General features: G+C 36.0%; 1 protein-coding gene across 1 annotated transcript; it reads left to right on the forward strand.

Annotated features, from left to right (window-relative positions):
• The first annotated feature begins 10,637 nt into the window (after window positions 1–10,637).
• LOC105795871 (uncharacterized) lies at window positions 10,638–14,349 on the forward strand. The gene is made up of 10 exons (XM_012625526.2): window positions 10,638–10,664; window positions 10,993–11,253; window positions 11,827–11,958; window positions 12,049–12,237; window positions 12,644–12,870; window positions 12,933–12,976; window positions 13,068–13,211; window positions 13,323–13,504; window positions 13,751–14,017; window positions 14,263–14,349. Exons 1-10 carry the CDS (start codon window positions 10,638–10,640, stop codon window positions 14,347–14,349), a joined length of 1,560 nt encoding a protein of 519 aa, XP_012480980.2.
• Window positions 14,350–19,550: the final 5,201 nt, after the last annotated feature.

Genomic DNA, 19,550 nt, shown 5'->3' on the forward strand with positions numbered 1-19,550 from the left:
TAGATTTAAATCCTAGATATGAAAAAGAACTAGTTTGTAAAGTGAGAGTTGTTAGTTTTGAACATAGGGACTAAAGTTTAAATATTTCAAAATTGGTATGAAATTTTTGTAATTATGGATAGTAGTGGTTATAGAAGGATGAAAATGAGATCAGTTTCGAAATCGAGGCTCAAATTTAAAAGTTATAATTATTTTGGTTTTTGGGAATAAATTGAATAAAATGAAAAACTTTAGGAGCATTCAAAAAATGAAACCGATTTTATACATGTTTATAATGGGATGAAATTGAAATTGATAAATTGAATTGAATAATTGTCTAGATCAAGTATTGGACCCAATCGAAAATAATTAGGAAAAGACAAAATTGGTGAATAGTCCTTAAAGTTTCAACTTGTCTATTATTGTAACCAAGTGAGTTCATAGGGTATGGTTATATATAATTGTAACATATTCTTGAATTATGAAATTGTTTTTGCATGGTTGTAATTTGAATTGTTTACAATTTACTACAAAATGTGTGATATGGACTAAATCATAAAGAAATGGTAAATTGAATATGATAAATTACAAATTGAGATACTTAATGAACTGGTATTTGATTATGATTGATCTAATAGGATTGGTATGAATTTCATTGATTATCGAGATAGATGATTAAATTTAATCATTTGTAAAATATGTATGACTTGAACTTGAATGTGTTTTAAATAGAATTTCATATTATACCATGACTGAATTATTATTTGTAGCTAAAAACGATGGAGGATAGTTGAAAAGGAAAGGGAAGGCGAAAGTCGATGACGAGTGACGCGAGCTTTCGATTTGTATTTCTACGACATGAAACTAATTTTAGTTAATGCTTATTTATGATATATTGCATTATATAGCATTAAGGTAAGCTATTAATAGATATTATGTCACACCCCAAAATTGGGCCTAGAAGTTTCGAGGGCACCACCACCAACAGTGGCAAATGGGGATTATATTGAAAGCTTATTAAAAATATTTTTGAAGGCTAGAAAATTACCAATAAAATCATAAAAAATCACCCCAATTGCAAATCTAGAAAATTGAATTTTATTTAAAAATATGATAAGAAAGCAAAAGAAAAACGACACTTACTCTAGCAAGAAGAAAGGGGCGGAAATGGAGACCTTTTGTGCAGTAATGAAAACCAATTTTGAGTGTCAAAATTTTTAGATTTAAGACTGGAAAAATTATGAAAAAATGGAAACAAGGAGAGGAAGAGAATGGTGCTAAAACCCGTTGTTGAAGAATGAAAAATGGGCGGCGGAGCTTGATGGTTTGGGTGGCGGCACACAAGGGAAAAAAAGAGAAAAATTGAAGAGAAAAAAAGAGAAGAAGGGGGTGGGCGGCAAGGGCTGATTAATAATGACTAAAGGCTGAAAAAAAGTGATATTTATACCTAGGTTTACTATATTTATACCTAGGTTTACTAGGTAGGGGCGACACAAAATTTGGGAAAGGGAAAAATTTTAGCAAAATTTTAACTATTTTACAAGAGAAGAGATTTGAACTTGGAGCGTAGGTCTAATTATCTTGGTTCATTATTTTCCTTTAACCACTGGGCTAATTCATCATCTTTAAAGTAATTTCACAAAACTTTAAGCTAAAATTTGAGATGTTATAGTTGCAACACCAAGGAGTCAAGGAACTTACCAAGGCCATGATCATAGCGAAGTCCCTTGTCAAGTTTGGTCTAAAGAAAGACAAGTTCGAGTCTTCCAAGCCCAAAAAGATGGAATTAAAAAATAGCTTTAATTTATGAGTTTTCCACATGTTTTGTTAATGAGAAAATGAGCACAATTGATGAGTAAAAGTAAATATAAATTTTAAAAGCTTAAAAAGTAAATATAAAAATATTTTAAAGATTTTTAAGCATATTTTAGCATTTTCAGATTTAGAACTAAAATGACAATTTTGTAAACATTGAGGGCTAAATTTGTTAATTTTTTAAATTTAAAATCAAATTGAAAGAATGTATAAACATTGAAGGATAAATTTATTATTAGGCAAATAAAAAACCCATAATAGATTTTCGTTACCAAGTTAACGATAAGTGTTACTAAAATATTTAATTTTAAAAATTAAATTTTTAATCAGAAAAAAAGGGTGAGTAACGGTTATATTATTTTTGAATTGAAGATCAATCTCGTTACTTGCAGGGCTAAAAAATCTTGTGCATTTAATGCTTCAAACGATCATTTTTCATCCCCAATGACTACTAAAGGTCATAAACTTCTTCCTTGGTATAAATGGATCTCAAGAACACTTCAAGACACAAGAGAGACATATACAAGCATCAAAGTCAAAAGAAAAGCTTCAAATTCTTTATTTCTAATTTTTCTCTTGTACATAGTCTTTGTACTTATCATAAAATCCTTTCTTGCTCTCATTTTATTTATTTTAGTGAGCCAAATTTTATAAACGCACACCTTCCTAGAGGTTATTTTTGTTTACTTCACCATTTTTATTGAAAGGTTACTAGTTGAGCCATAAAAACTAGAGGGGTTTAGTTGAGGCATAAAAACTAGAGAGAATATTCTATCAAAGCCTTTGAAAAGATAGAGTTGTAAATATTATACATTTTCCTCAAAAGGTATCAATTCAATAGAGTGAATTGGAAAATCCTTAGTTGTGGAAAGCTAAGGTAGTGGATGTAAGCAATTGGGACAGAACCACTATAAATTATTTCTGCAAACTTTTCTCCTTATTCTCTTTTATTCTTAGAAAATTTTTAGATATTTTTAAATACCAATCACCCCCTCTTTATCAAGATTTTATTTTTCAAATGAAATACATTTAATTTTGAAGGTTTCTAGATCATTTTCAACTTTTCATTTTTTTACTTTCATAATTTATTTAGTTTTTAAAAGAAATTGTTTTCTATTTTGATCTTTAAAATCATTTTCTTATGTTTGGAATTCATGGCCTCAAATTCCAAAGCTAACTCATCAAAAACATCTTGCAACTCATTAAAAGAATATGTTTAAACGAATTTTGAGAAAACATCTTGAAAAGATAGAATTTTTTTAAGAAGTATACCCTTATATTCCAAAGCTAACTCATCGAAAACATCTTGAAAAGATAGAATTTGTTTAAGCGACTTTTGAGAAAATGATTTAAATATTTTGAGAATTTAGTTTTAAATTTTCTTAGACAAAGAGAATTGAAAAACTTGCAAAGCTTTATGTTTTGCTATTTTAAGTGCAAGTTTACTAGACTCTTAGCGATTCGTGATCAAAATTTGATCTTGATGATTTTTGCACATTGAAACCATTTGAATATTCTTAAAATATGTTATAAATATTTACTAAATGGTTGAAAAGGATTTAAACTGTAATGACTCGGAAGTCAGTGGTGTCGGAAAGTGTGGTTTTGAAACCCAATTTCATAAACCGGACTCATAATATTTTTATTAAAAATTTACAGAGTTAAATTAGAAGTGAATTGAATTTTGGTCAAGTAATTTTGTCAAAGTAGTGCTTAATTAAGGTATAAGGGTTAAATCGTAAAAATTTCAAAAGTTCAACTCTTAAGGAATATTTAATTAGAATAGATTTAAGAAGTAATTATACCCTTATATTACATATAGTGGATGGTAACTTAAGTTAAATTTAAGAAAAATGTGATAAATTTTATTAAATAAAATAAAACATAAATTAAGTAATATAGATAGTGGAAGGAAAAGAACAAAACATTTTCATCTCTCTTCATGCAATCGAAACTAAGAAAAGGACTAGCTGACCCAATTTGGTTAGTTTAATTTAGTTCTTTTCCTGCAATTTTTATCTTTTTGGAATCTCGGTACTCCGAACTAGCTAGCCCATGTCATAATATTTTGGAATTGTTAAAGATTTAGGATGTTACCATTGTTGAATATTTAGAGTTTGAGGTGTTATTTTGATAAATTTTAAGTTTAGAATTGATAAATGACTAGATTGTAAAGTCAATTGTTAAATTTTTGCAATAGGGACTAAAATGATAAATTTAGAATTTAGTGGTAGAAATGTGAAATAGAAAGTTAAATTAGGCCTAGAGTGAAATTGGTATAAAGTTTGGGGGTTAAATTTGAAACTTATGATAGTCTCGGTTTTAGGGACTAAATTGAATAATATGAAAAAGTTGTATAATTTAGCAATTGAATGCGAATTTGGATATGTATTGGTAATTTATTATAATTGTTTTAATCCGTAGCTAACGTCAACCCCAAGTCCTCGAAAAAGAAAGGAAAAGATAATGTTGTTAACGAATAGCTCGAAGTTTATGGTTTGTGTTTTTATAATCCGAACTATTTCAATTGTTGCATTTACACATTGCATTATTTGGTAAGTATATAAGGTGAGTTAGTCCTTTGGAATAATGTTGTGAAATGCTAAATTTGAATTGAAATGATGTAATCGAATGGTTATTGATGACAAGAGATTAAATTGTGTAGTTGTAAAAATGATGTACATTGTATGTGAAATTAAAATTGATATGGAAATGAGACATGTTTTTATGTATGTTAATGGATGATTGAATTGTTGAATTCGTGATATAGAATTGAGGAATTGGTTTACAAATTGAATTGAGAAAACCGTTACCCTATTAACTGTTCAGGCAGGGTCGGGTATAATTGGCATGCCATAGGATAGGAAGAGTTCAGGGTTTTATGACTACGTGTCGGGGAGTGTTGGACACCCCATTTGTTGGTTATATCGACTAGTGTTGGGCATATTTATTGTTAGTTTTACCAGCCAACGCAAGGTGCAGTTCATTACTACAAATTTATCCGTCAGGCACTAGGTGCCAAATTGGTGTGTTGGTTGGGTCCGCGTATCCGTCCGAATCCGAGTCATATTAATAGGGAAAAATGAAAGTGGAAACTGAGATTATAACTTGTGAAATAAATTGAAATAAAGTTGATTATGAGCTTTAGTTTGCATAAAACGACGTTGAGATGAAATGATACATCAACGATGATTTTTCAATGAATTTGAGTTGAAAGGGTGATTATCCATGTTAATGCTTTGATTTTGGTTAGAAATTTAAGCTAGGAAAATGTGAAAGTACATGTAAAAAGTGCATACTATTCATTACATTTAACTTATACATTAGTATGTATCATATTATGTTTAATATTCAAATTATAGAAATACCACTAAGTTATACTCAACGTATGGTTTTTTTCTCCGTGCACTGGTTAGGTACTTCAAGAATCGATTGTCGATCCAAGATCCAGCGACAATCCTGAACTCAAGTGTTGGTGAATGGTTCTCTTTGGTCTTGGCATGTACCTAGGATGTTAAATGATTTATGATCATTTTGAATCTTATTGGTCTTTTATGAATATGTAATTAGTTATAAGTGTAGTGAAAATGGTCATTTTGTGGATGATTTGATAGATTGCTTCGATTATATGCTTAAAATCTTCATATATGAGGTAATAACATGCTAAATATTGTGTTGTTGATGCTTTGAAGTGGGATGATAATTGTATGCTTAGTTCAAGCTTATCAAGGGGTTGGTAAGTTCATGTTTATATTTATGTTATGTTTGAAAAAGGTTTGGTAGTTCAAATGTTTAGGTTATAAAGCTGATATGAAATCAAATGTTTAATGCTTGAATGCTTGAATATTTAGCTTGATATTGAGGTGCTATTGAAGGAATAGTGGTTAAACATTTAGGTTGATTGTGTAGGTGATATTGAGATATGTCTTTGGTTGATATAGTTAACGGTTGATTGGTATGTGAATTGGGCATGAAATGGACATTTTAAAGATAGGATTTTACCATTTTTGAGCTCAAGTATCGATACTTTGGCATTTGGTATCGATACTTGACCATATGAATAGTTTTATAACAAACAGAATGCCAAAATAATATCGATATTTATATGAGTATCGACAATTTTTCATAAGATATCGATACTCTTATTTTTGTAAATAAATGGAATCTTGATTTGGTATCAATACCAAATAAAGTATTGAAATGGTATCGATGCCAATAAATTAAATATCAATACTAACTTTAAAATGTTGAAATTTTACAATTCATCCCTATTTCATGCTTGGATTTCACGATTAGGTCCATATAGAATACAAATATTTATTATATTAGATTATATGTGATTTGATTATAATTAATTGAGATTTTAATTAAAAAATACATGTAATTTGTTTGGTTTTTGTTCGTGACATCCTGTTAGTCGGGTCCGGCAGTCGAACCGGGTAAAGGGTGTTACATATGTTATAAAGATTTACTAAATGGTTGAAAATGACTTAAAATGCCTTTTTTTTACATACTTGTCCATCAAGAGTCCAATCTCAAGGAAATGTATACTTTTAAGGTTTGATTTTGAGGCTTCCTTGTTAATTAGGTTATTTGATTACTTAAACAAGTTTATTTCATTGTTTAAAAGTTGTTGGAAAAGCTTAAGTTGATAAAAAAAAAACTAATTTTAAAGTTTTGACTATTTTGATGGCCATTTTCAAGCAAAAATGAGTGTTGAAATTTTAAAGCTTTGTTTGATCCATGTAAATATTGTACATTGTATTGTAAATTTATTGTAAATAGGTAGTTCGAGGCTTTTATAGGTTGTATATAGGTGCATTTGTATGCAAACATGTTTAAAATATGCGATTTATGCTTAATATGCCATATGTCAAGTTTTTGTGCCTTATTTGAACATTTTAGAACACCTAACTATAATGCCCCAAAAATCCTTTATATATCTATTTTTGTATGTTTTTGACACAAATATATGTCTGCTTCAGTGGTTATGTGTTCTAGGAGTATCTGAGAAGTCTTAGGTTTAAGCCTTGACATGGGAATTTTTTTTAATTGAATAAACCTCTATCCCTAACTAGTAGACTTATAAATAAATATTGGTGAAATATGTTAGAATGGGCTTACTAGTCTAGTGGTTAAGTGGAGTGATAATGTTGTAAGAGGTTTGGAGTTTGAGTTCCTGCATAGGCAAATGGGATAATTTTTGCCTTTTGTTTCGACAAGAGGTTGTTTTGACTGGGTTTTTGAGTAGTAGGGGCGTGGTGGGGGAATGTTGGAGTGATTTTAGGAGGAAAATATGATATTGGAGTGTTTGAGTGACTTTAGGAGGAAAATATGAGATTGTGGAGTTATCCCGATTTGGCGGACTGATAATTTCGGCTCTCACCTCTCTTTCTCCCAATTCCGGTCATTTGGCATAGTTTTTTCCTCTTTTCTTTTTGCTCTACCATTTCTCCTCTGTTGCTGTCGACTTCCTATTCATTTTCCTTCTCTTTATTGTGCCGAAATCTATCTCTTCCTACTCCATTCTCTATCGATTTCTTTTGTTTTACCTTCCATCTTCTTCTTTTTACCTCTGTGTTGAATACCAACTCCGTAGTTTCGTCCCTCCTATATCGTTCGTGTGCTATCGGTAAGTTGGTGAGTTTCGAATTATTTTAAACGTTTTCTGGTTAAAAGGTTAAAGAGGGGTTTTGCGTTTGGTGCTAGGAACTAATCAAGGGGTTGTTCATCGTCCATCGACGTTCTAGGCATGTGGAATTCCTGTGCTTGTTCAAGGGTAAGGTTTCTGATGGCTATTTGTTGAATAACTCGTGGTAATTTCATTTAAGCTCTATTAGTATCACTAAATCGGGCTTTGGTTTATCGATTTTAGGTTCTGGAGTACTCGTGGTGGAGTTAGCAGTGAAATCGTATCAGGTGTGTAAACACAACTTTGAAAATGAAAACCGGTGAAATGCCGAAGAATGTGATTGCTGACGCCACACGGGCATGCGGTCGCCCGTGTGGTAGGGCTTGTGATCATCGAGGCTGGCCATGTGCGATTCATGGGCCAGGCCGAATTGGGCCGTGTGGGCTACACGAGCGTGTGGGCCCCACACGATTAACCACACGAGTGTGTGGGAATATTGGGCCAGACCGTGTGAACCACACGGCCAAGGCCATTTTGGGCCGTGTGGGCCTACATGAGTTTGCAACATGGGCCTGTGGGCCCATTTTCACTGTTTGATTGCTAAGGTTGCACGGGTCACCCAAGTCGTAGGGTCGGTAAGTTTACCTAGACCCCCTAATTAACTGAAATGATTAAAAAGACTATTATATGCCTATATGAGATACATATGTATGTTTGTATGATGAGCATACTAAATACCCTATACTGATTATACATGATATTATGACATGTCTTTATGATGCATTGCATTGGGTGGGGATTGATATTGATTGGAGGAAGTGTACTGGAAGGCTTCAAGCCTAACTTACTGGCAGCTTAGCTGCAACTACTGTCTAGTTCCGCATTCGGTACTATTTAGATTGTAGGGATGGGTGGGTTGATTATATCCCCACATGGAATGTAAGGTTGGACGGAGATAAAGTGTAGAGGCTGGTTGGGTAGGATTTTATGACTGCATAACTATCACTGTTACTTTACTGTGATGGGATAAGGCCGTAATGCTTACTGATACTGAAAAGGGTTTTGGCCCAAACTGAGATTATCTATTATTGTTTGTTTATTTGAATGGGGATTACACACTGAGTTCACGTAAACTCACCCCTTCTGTTTAATCTGTACATGTAATCCCTAGACATAGGCGGATCGGTGCGGCGGAGGACTCAGCGATGGCCACACGACTCTTTTTTGCTAGTTGATACTTATTTGCAATTTTAAGTTTTATTTTAGGGTATTGTTCTGTAATAATGGCCCCTCTGGATTTTTTACCTAAAATTTGGATTTTATACTGTTTTCTATTTATATCTGCTAGAAATAGGAGAAACTCGGGTTTTCAAAAAAATGAATATTTTATCAAAATACCACGTACAAGCAAATTATTTTTAAAAAAGCTTCCGTAGAGTATAGCGTTTTAGAAATGAATCACGATTCGAGAATTAATAAAAGATGATAATAATAAGATCTAAACAGAAAATGGTTTTAGCAATGATACGGTTTTCAAACGCACTTCCATGTGACATCGCCAGATTCAGCCATAATATCCAGGCTGGGTTTGGGTGTTACATTTAGTGGTATTAGAGCCAGGTTGCAAAACTTGGCTGTGGATTTGGGTTTGAAAACTTGGTTTTTAAAGCACTAATTTTTGAATGATTTGAAACATTTTTACTGAATGTGTGGTACACCGAGTCTCCGATGCCGATCTTGTAAGTTCTCTGAAGCCTTTATGTGTTTTAAACTGAATTAACTTGATACTGAAACTATTATAGATAGTACAAACTGAGACTACTATAGGTAGATTGTACGGAAAACACTCAAGTTAGTTTATACTAATACTATAGTAAAACCGATAGACACTAATAGACACTGCGTTGGGCGAAAACAAACTTTACACTTCTGATACTGCCTCTCATAAGATATCTGTTATTGAATACTGAAATTGTAAACTGATGCATAAAACTGTTAATACCGATTAAACGCAAATAGACAATGAGCACAAGAGGTACTCGCGGACGGGGTACAAGAAGCCGTGGTAGAGGCCGTAGAGGTGCTCGAGCTGGGTTTTCGTCATCTGGCAATCTGCCTAATTTGGAAACTAGTGAGACATTGGCTTCACCTGTAACTGAGACTGGGTCTCATAATCGAGCGTCTGGGGAAGACGCACTGTCCCAAGCCATGTTGAGGATTTTAGAGAGGGTCTCTTAGCCCAATACTGGAGCTGGAGGCTACGGGTCTATTACGGAATGACTCCGGTCTAATGGAGCTGAGCTTTTCAGGGGTATTGCTGAAGTTGCCCCTAATGTGGCCAAATACTGGATAGAGGCCACAGAGAGGATTATGGATGATTTGGACTACACTCTTGAGCAGAGATTAAAGAGTGCTGTACCTTTGCTACGTGATGAGGCGTATTAGTGATGGCTCATTGTTAAGGAGGGCACTCAGCCCGATCGACTGACCTAGGATTCCGTTAAGACTGTTTTCTAGGGGAAGTATGTGGGGGCCAGTTATGTGGATGCCCGTAGGAGAGAGTTCTAGAATTTGACTCAAGAGGATAGATCATTGGTCGAGTATGAGGCCGAGTTTTTACGACTGAGCCATTATGTGGTGACGACTAAGTACGAGTGATGTGTTCGGTTCGAAGATGGCCTCCGAGATAATCTGAAGGTTCTGATAGCTCCATAGAGGGAGCGAGACTTTGCTGTATTGGTTGATAAGGTGAAGATCACTGATGAAGTAAAGCGCGCTGAGTGCCAGAACCGAGAAAGAGGTAGGAATAAGAGGGATTCAAATCCCTTGAGTTTTGTTCTAAGGCCTAAGAAAAAGGCCAGAGTTGATGGGTCGATCAAAGTTAGGGCTCCCATTGCTGCTACTAGACAGCTACTGTGTACTGACTGTGGTAGGCGCCATCAGGACGAGTGTTGGAAAAGAACTGGGGCATTTTTGAGGTGCAGTTCACTAGAGCACCGTATTAGAGAGTGTCCATAAAGGTTTGATCAAATGCAAGCTCCGGGTAATAATACTGCATAGCCACCAAGAGCAGTTCATCAGACACTAAGAGGCAGGAATTAGGCCAGAGGTGGTAATGGTTTGGGTCGTGGTCAGAGAGCACCCGGCAGAGGTGCTAGACATACTGAGGTAAGGCAGCTGACTCTAGTTTATGTTACTAGTCGTTGAGAGGATGGAGATGCTCCAGATGTCATTATGGGTACGTTCTTTATTTATAATGTACCATATACTGCACTGATAGATATATGATCCATTCACTCCTATATAGCTTGTACTGTATCTAAAAACTTGGGTATATCGGTTGAGAGCACTACGAGTGAGGTCACTGTACTGAGTCCATTGGGGTAGTCAATAAGGGTTAACAAACTATTTAGAGATGTTCCTCTAGAGGTTTAAGGAGTTATCTTTTTGGCTGATATGATGGAACTAACTTTTAGGGAATTTGATCTGATACTGGGAATGGATTGGTTGGTTAAACACCGAATGAGCTTAGATTGTGCTACGAAAATGGTTATACTGAGAACTAGGGAAGACAGCGAGGTAGTCGCAATAGAGAGCGCAAGAACTACTTATCGAATGTGATTTTTGCATTAAGGGCCAAAAAGTTAGCTCGTAAAGGATGTGAGGCGTATCTTGCTTACATCAGTGTTTCAGATTTTAGAGATTCTTCGATTAAGGATATCAAGATGGTTAAAGAGTTTCTAGACTTTTTTCCTGAAGAGCTACCTAGGTTACCTCCGAATCGTGAAGTAGAGTTTGGGATTGAGCTCCTTCCTGGTACAACTCTGGTGTCCATCGCCCTTATAGAATGACACCGAAAGAGCTTGTGGAGCTTAAAGCTCAAATTCAAGAGCTACTGGATCGTGGGTTCATCCACCCTAGTGTGTCTCCGTGGGGAGCACCAGTTCTATTTGTGAAAAAGAAGGATGGATCCATGCGTATGTGTATTGACTATCGGTAACTGAATAAGTTGACCTTAAGAATAAGTACCCCCTACCGAGGATAAACGATCTGTTTGATCAGTTCCAAGGTGTTTTAATTTTCTCCAAAATTGACCTTTGATTGGGATATTATCAGTTGAGGGTTAAGGAGACTGATGTGCACAAGACAACATTTAGGACTCGGTACGGTCATTATGAATTCCTAGTGATGCCTTTTGGATTGATGAATGCACCAGCAGCTTTTATGGACTGATGAACCGAGTGTTACAGCCCTATTTGGATCGGTTCACAGTGGTATTTATTGGTGATATACTGGTGTATTCGAAAATTGAGGGTGAGCATGACTAACACCTCAGAGTGGTTATACAGATTCTGCGAGAGAAACAATTGTATGCCAAGTTCAGTAAATGTGAGTTCTAGTTACGAGAAGTAACGTTTTTGGGACATGTGGTTTCTGTTGAGGGGATTAGAGTCGATCCTCGAAAGATTGAGGTTGTCTTGGATTGGAAGCAACTTAAGACTGTATCTGAGATCCGTAGTTTTCTGAAACTGGTAGGGTATTATCGATGATTTGTGGAGGGGTTTTCTCTGATTGTTGCACCCTTAACTAAGCTGCTACGTAAGGGTGTGTCGTTTAACTAGACTGACGTGCAGCAAGAGAGCTTTGAGAAGCTTAAGACTATATTGACGGAAGCCCTCGTTCTAATACAGCCAGAGTCTAGAAAGGAGTTTACTGTGTACAGCGATGCGTCATATGTTGGTTTAGGATGTGTGCTGATGCAAGAGGGTAAAGTGGTAACGTATGCGTCTCGTCAGCTTAAGACTCATGAGGCAAATTATCCAATGCATGATTTGGCATGATTTGGAGTTGGCCGCAGTGGTGTTCGCACTGAAAATCTAGAGGCATTATTTGTATGGTGAGAAGTGTATCAATTACACCGATTACAAGAGCCTCAAGTACCTCTTCACTTAAAAGGAGCTGAATCTTAGGTAGCGTAGATGGATTGAGTTGCTAAAGGACTACGACTGTACTATTGAATACCACCCTGGTAAGGCTAATATGGTGGCCGACGCACTGAGCCGTAGAGCGATGACTGACTTGAGAGCGATGCTTGCGCGCCTCAGTTTATTTGATGATGGTAGTTTGTTGGCCGAACTTCAAGTTAAACCGACATGGATAGAGTAGATTAAGGGTAAACAGATAGAGGATGAGTCGTTAGGTCTTCGTTTCTGATAGGTTGAGCGTAGGAATACTGAGGATTTTGGATTGAATAGTGAAGAGGTGCTCTGTTTCCGTAGGAGAATCTGTGTACCAAAAGATACTGAATCGAGGCAATCTATTCTGAGAGAGGCGCATAGTAGCCCTTATGCTATGCATCCGAGCGTAAATATGATGTACTGTGACCTTCGTGAGTTATACTGGTGGCCAGATCTTAAGCGAGAGGTTACCAAATTTGTGGCTAAGTATCTAACTTGCTAGCAGGTTAAGGCTGAGCATCAGTTACCTTTGGGTTTGTTGCAACCAGTCAAGATTCCACTTTGGAAGTGGTAGAGAGTGACTATGGACTTCGTTAGTGGGTTACCCCTCACACCTACTACTAAGAAGGTTTCTGTATGGCTCATCGTGGGTTGATTGACCAAGTCCGCCCATTTTATTCCAGTTCGTACTGACTACTCTCCACAGAAGCTGGCTAAATTGTATATGTTTGAGATAGTGAGACTGCATGGGGTACCGATTTCAATTATATCTGATAAAGATCCTCGCTTCACGTCTCGGTTCTGGAAGAAGTTGCATGAAGCTTTGGGTACAAGATTGGACTTCAGTACTATGTTCCATCCTCAGACTGATGGTAAGTCAGAGAGGGTGATTCAGATACTCGAGGATATGTTGAGAGGTTGCGTGATTGATTTCTAAGGCAGTTGGGAGGATTACTTGCCGCTAGCAGAGTTTGCTTATAACAACAGCTATCAGACTAGCATTCAGATTGCACCTTACGAGGCTTTATATAGTCGTAGGTGTCGTACACCTTCATGTTGGACTGAGTTGGGCGAGCGGCGTATTCTGGGCCCTGAACTAGTTTTTGATATCGAGGATAAAGTTAGGTTGATTCGAGACCGACTAAAAGCGTCATTTGATAGGTAGAAGTCTTATGCCGACCTGAAGATTCAAGAGATTGAGTATTCGGTGGGCAACTTCATTTTTCTCAAGGTCTCGTCGTGGAAGAAGGTACTGAGATTTGGTCGCAAGGGTAAGTTAAGCCCTAGATTTATTAGACCTTACCGTGTGCTTAAGTGAGTGGGACCAGTTACTTACCAGTTGGAATTACCTTCGGAATTGGATCAGCTTCACGACGTGTTCCACGTCTCTATGTTGAGGTGCTACCGCTCTGATCCTACGCATATTGTTTCTGTTGAGGAGATCGAGGTTAGGCCAGATTTGACCTTTGAAAAGGAGTCGGTTCAGATATTGGAGCGAGATGTAAAGGTTCTAAGAAGAAAATCCAACCCACTGGTTAAGGTTCTTTGGCGTAATCATAGCTCTGAGGAGGCCACGTGGGAGCTTGAGGATGCGATGCGATGCGACAGAAGTATCCTCATCTGTTTTGATCAGGTAAAATTTCGAGGCCGAAATTTCCTTTTAGGGAGTAGAGTTGTAACGCCCCAAAAATCCTTTATATATCTATTTTTTTATGTTTGTGACACAAATATATGTCTACTTCAGTGGTTATGTTTCTGGGAGTGTCTGAGAAATGTTGGGTTCAAGCCTTGATTTGGGAAATTTTTTTTTGTTTTCATTGAATAAACCTCTATCCCTAACCAGTGGGCTTATAAATAAATATTGGTAAAATATGTCAGGATGGGTCTGCTGGTCTAGTTGTTAAGTGGAGTGCTAATGTTGCAAGAGGTCTGGAGTTTGAGTCCTTGCATGGGCAAAAGGGATAACTTTTGCTTGTTGTTTCGGCAAAAGGTTGTTTTGACTGGGTTTCTGAGTAGTAGTGGCGTGGTGGGGGAGTGTTGGAGTGATTTTAGGAGGAAAATATGATATTGGAGTGTTGGAGTGACTTTAAAAGGAAAATATGAGATTGTAGAGTTATCCCGATTTGGTGGACTGATAATTTCGGCTCTCACCTCTCGTTCTCCCAATTCCGGTCATTTGGTATAGTTTCTTCCTATTTTCTTTTTGCTCTACCATTTCTCTTTTGTTGCTGTCGACTTCCTATTCATTTTCCCTCTCCTTATTGTGCTGAAATCTATCTCTTCCTATTCCATTCTCTGTCTATTTCTTTTCTTTTACCTTCCGTCTTCTTCTTTTTGCTTCTGTGTTGAATACCAACTCCGTAGTTCTGTCCCTCCTATATCGTTCGTGTGCTATCGGTAAGTTGGTGAGGTTCGACCTTATTGTTTTAAACATTTTCTAGTTAAATGGTTAAAAAGGGGTTTTGCGTTTGGTGCTAGGAACTAATTAAGGGGTTGTTGATCATCCATCAACGTTTTAGGCGTGTGGAATTCCTGTGCTTGTTCAAGGGTAAGGTTTCTGACGACTATTTGTTGAATAACTCGTGGTAATTTCATTTAAGGTCTATTAGTATTACTAAATCGGGCTTTGGTTTATCGATTTTAGGTTCTGGAGTACTCGTGGTGGAGTTAGCAGTGAAATCGTATCAGGTGTGTAAACACAACTTTGAAAATGAAAATCGGTGAAATGCCAAAAAATGTGATTGTCGACGCCACACGGGCGTGCGGTCACCCGTGTGGCAGGTTGTGTGATCGTTGAGGCTGGCCATGTGGGATTTATGGGTCAGGCCGAATTAGGCCGTGTGGGTCACACGAGCGCGTGAGCCCCACACGATTAACCACACGAGCGTGTGGGAATATTAGGCCAGAGCGTGTGAGAATATTAGGCCAGACCGTGTGAACCACACGGCCAAGGCCATTTTAGGCCGTGTAGGCCATATGAGCGTGTGGGCCGACATGAGTTTGCAGCATGGGCCTGTGGGCCCATTTTCACTGTTTGATTGCTAAGGTTGCACAGGTCACCCAAGTCGACTGTGAACCTACTGTAGGGTTGGTAAGTTTACCTAGACCCCTAATTGACTGAAATGATTGAAAAGGCTATTATATGTCTATATGATGAGCATGCTAAATACCCTATACTGATTATACATGCTACCATGACATGTCTTTGTGATGCATTGTATTGGGTGGGGATTGATATTGATTGGTGGAAGTGTACTGGAAGGCTTCAAGCCTAATTTACTGGCAGCTCCGCTGCAACTAGTGTCTAGTTCCGCATTCAATACTATTTGGAGTGTAGGGATGGGTGGGTTGATTATATCCCCACATGGAGTGTAGGGTTGGACGGAGATGGATTGTAGAGGCTGGTTGGGTAGGATTTTATAACTGCATAAATATCATTGTTACTTTACTGTGATGGGCTAAGGCCGTAATACTTACTGATACTGAAAAGGGTTTTGGCCCAAACTGAGATTATCTATTTTTGTTTGTTTGTATGGATGGGGATTACACACTGAGTTCACGTAAACTCACCCCTTCTATTTAATTTGTATAGGTAATCCCTAGACATAGGTGGATCAGTCCGGCGGAGGATTCAGCGGTGGCCACACGACTCCTTTTTGCTATTTGATACTTATTTACGATTTTAAGTTTTATTTTGGGGTATTTTTTTGTAATAATGGCCTCTCTGAATTTTACCTAAAATTTGGATTTTATACCATTTTCTGTTTATATCTGCTAGAAATAGAATAAACTCGAGTTTTCAAAATAGATGAATGTTTTATCAAAATACCACATACATGCAAATTATTTTTTAAAAAGCTTCTGCAAAGTATAGTGTTTTAGAAATGAATCACGATTCGAGAATTAATGAAAGATAATAATAAGTTCTAAATGGAAAACAGTTTGAGCAATAATACGGTTTTCAAAGGCACTCCCATGTGACATCGCCAGATTCGGCAATAACGTCCAGGCTGGGTTTGGGGTGTTACACTAATAGTTTGATTTAAGATGCTTTTTGCTCACACAAAGAATTCACCTGGTGATTTTGAGCTTCAAGCATGTTTGTATTATATTACTTAATTGTTTATAATTATTACATGTTTATACATTTGTTAGAATACATTTTAGAGGTTTTAGGATCGATTTTATAGACTTTTAAGATTTTTTATGTACATTTTTCTATAATTTTCTGCAGGGGATCGACCCTTATTGATTACGGATCAATCCTATCGATCTAGAAATACCTAGCTTTATGCATTTTTTTCACTTGGAATTGCCCTCCAAAGCAAGGGATCTGTAACACTCCATACCCGGCCTAGTTGTTATGGCCAGATCTAGAGGTATTATGCTTCCCGTTTGAAAACCCTAACTAAAAACTAGCTTCAAAAATCGTGTAATCTGAAAACATTATTTTATGCAATACGTTTATATGTTTTTTTATTTTATGGAAAACTCTTAATTTAATACTTAGTTTTGTAGCGAAAAATTTCAGAGTTGATAATTTGAAAATCGTGATTTTGATAAGTGAAAACGTATAGTTTTGCTGATTAAGCATATTCTGAAACTTTCGTTATTAACTTTCATAAAACTAATTTCAAATTTGCAGTGGAAAATCCTTAGCTTTTTTAATATTGAAAACCAAGCATTTATTTTTAATTAACAGAAATTATGCAAAAAACTTTGTTTGAATAACAAAAACCACCACAAAACCCGAATCAAAATTAAATAAGAAAATTAGTCCAAAAACCAAAAGTTCAATAATTTTAATTATTGACAAATGAAACCATTTTATGCGAGAAAACTAGTCCGAGTTCCCAAACGTCGCCCAATCCTAATTCTGTTGATTACCGGAAATGGTGAAATAAAAAGGGGTGAGCTATAAAGCTCAGTGTGCAACCTAACTCAAGCAGAAACACAGATAACATAATAAACAGACCAAAACATCGCAGAGAATTTCATCAAATTCAAATGAGCAAAATTGTGCATGCATGGTTATGTCAATGTAGTATTTTTGAAAAAAATGTAATGCAGATTTTTCAAAAAATTTCCTACCCAACTTTACTACACACCAAAAAGAGTTCTCTAGAACTCGTCCATCCAAAAGTACACCAACAGATAATTGTAGACAATGCAGCTAAATTTGCAGTTAAACTGCCAGATCAGATATATGTGGTCAAGCCACTATATTGTTGTCAAGCAGCCAGAATAGATATATGCGGTCTAGCCACTATAATTGCAGTCAAGCCGCCAGAATAGATATGTGGTTAAACCACTAGATAGTTCAGATCATTACACTGCGAAAACTTCCTCCTTACCATATTATGCCAACCCCATGAAATGTGACATGAAATGCAAATACAGAATTAGAACAATAAGCATGTTGAACAAGAAATCATATATTTAGCAAAATTTAGTAGGCAAGAGATTTCATGCTTTGCAGAACAGATATGTTAAATTTCAATAATTACCGAACACTTAAATCAGAATAACCACAATATCACATGCCATGAGAATTGGAACAAAACTTATATCATTAATAAACGCATCTAATTAACTAATCAGAAACACGCTAACGATGCTTACAAATTTACATATCAGAACCAAATTTTATGAGGCGATATACCTCTAGAATTTAAGCAACCATACCAGAACAACAATTCTCATTTAACAAACATCATACATATCACTTAACAAATCCTACAAAAGTATTGACCTCGAACCGCACTTCAAAACACGACCCTAACTAAATTATACTAAAAATAGGCCCAGACGCCCATGTGGCCCACATGGCCTAACACATGATGTGTGGCTCACACGGCCTTGTGACATCGACAGTGAATTTTTCCGCTTCGCGTTGTTCGCTATTTTCAAGATTATCATTACACACCTACCGTTTTTCGATACCGACAGAAAAGAAAAAACTCTAGTACCTATAACGACATCAACCATATTGATTAACACTAAAACATCGAATTCGAACAAAAATTTTACCTGTATTCAAACTAAACATTTAACCCAAAACATTAAGGCATTCATCCCTAGCAACAGAATGCACAACCAACCTCCAAACTAACACATTTAGGTACTTACCCAAAGAAAAAACGCCTCCTAAAGCACTCAACCCACCGAAGGAGTAATCGTCACAACACTTTCACCTAACAGAAACATAGAAACAATCAAAATCGACTCCAATAGATACCTTAATTGAAAACTCACCACAACCAACAATGAAGAACAATGGCAAGACAAGGATACGTAAAAGGGAAAGAACAACAGAAGAAAATGTGTCAAAAGAAAACTCAATACACAAGAAGATTTGGAAACAAAAATAGGGAAAAGAGGAAAATGGAAATTGAGGGACGTGGGAGTGAAGAGTGGGAGAGAAACAACAGTTTTGGGAGAATTTTAGGGAGAATATTTATCTAAAAATTTTAAAAATAAATATAAATCAGATAAAATCTTATTAAATCAGAATTCAAATTTCTCCCAACCACATTCACATGGGCGACACAACAAGAGGGAATAAAAATATTTTCACTTTGCACACACAAAAGATTCGAACACAAGACCTCTCACACACAAACACTACGCTTAACCACTAAACTAGATCAATTCACTTGACATAATTACACAACTTTTAACTAAAAACAGGGCGTGACCACTCTTTTGGTTCACTAACCCAATTTCTACTAACCCAATTTTTGGGATGTGATAGGAGCGATCATCTGCTGTTTGTGTAGTTTTTCAATATGTTAATTTGTTCCTATATGTATATAGGATTGTATGGTCAATTCATACTTGTACATATACTAAGGGAAGTATCTTAGCTTAATTTTTTCAATGAAATTGAAAATACATTGTATTTTAACGAACTTTATCGAAAATCTTTTGACTTTTCAAGAAAAATATGAAGTTTAAGGATTTGATATTTTGAATTTTTAAAATTAAGGTCATATGATCATTTGAACAATTTGTTTTAACTATTAAACTTTGTTGGAAATTTTCAAGATGATCAAAAGTGCTTTTATCTGTTATGAACTTTTGATGGCCATTTTACAAAGTATTAAAGATTTTAAACTCTTTACTTAAGCTATGATTACCTGTCACCTTCAGTTTTGTACAAGGTA

This window comes from Gossypium raimondii, chromosome 3, assembly GCF_025698545.1.
Source record: "Gossypium raimondii isolate GPD5lz chromosome 3, ASM2569854v1, whole genome shotgun sequence".
NCBI classification, from domain to species: domain Eukaryota; kingdom Viridiplantae; phylum Streptophyta; class Magnoliopsida; order Malvales; family Malvaceae; genus Gossypium; species Gossypium raimondii.

What these genes read in the sequence shown, in the direction of transcription:
- LOC105795871 (XM_012625526.2), top strand. Translation starts at nt 10,638, where the DNA reads ATGGAGATGCTCCAGATGTCATTATGG. An exon ending in TTTTTGATATCGAGGATAAA is followed by an intron (nt 13,505 to 13,750) that starts GTTAGGTTGATT and finishes GAATTGGATCAG; the next exon opens with CTTCACGACGTGTTCCACGT. An exon ending in TCCTCATCTGTTTTGATCAG is followed by an intron (nt 14,018 to 14,262) that starts GTAAAATTTCGA and finishes AAAATATGTCAG; the next exon opens with GATGGGTCTGCTGGTCTAGT.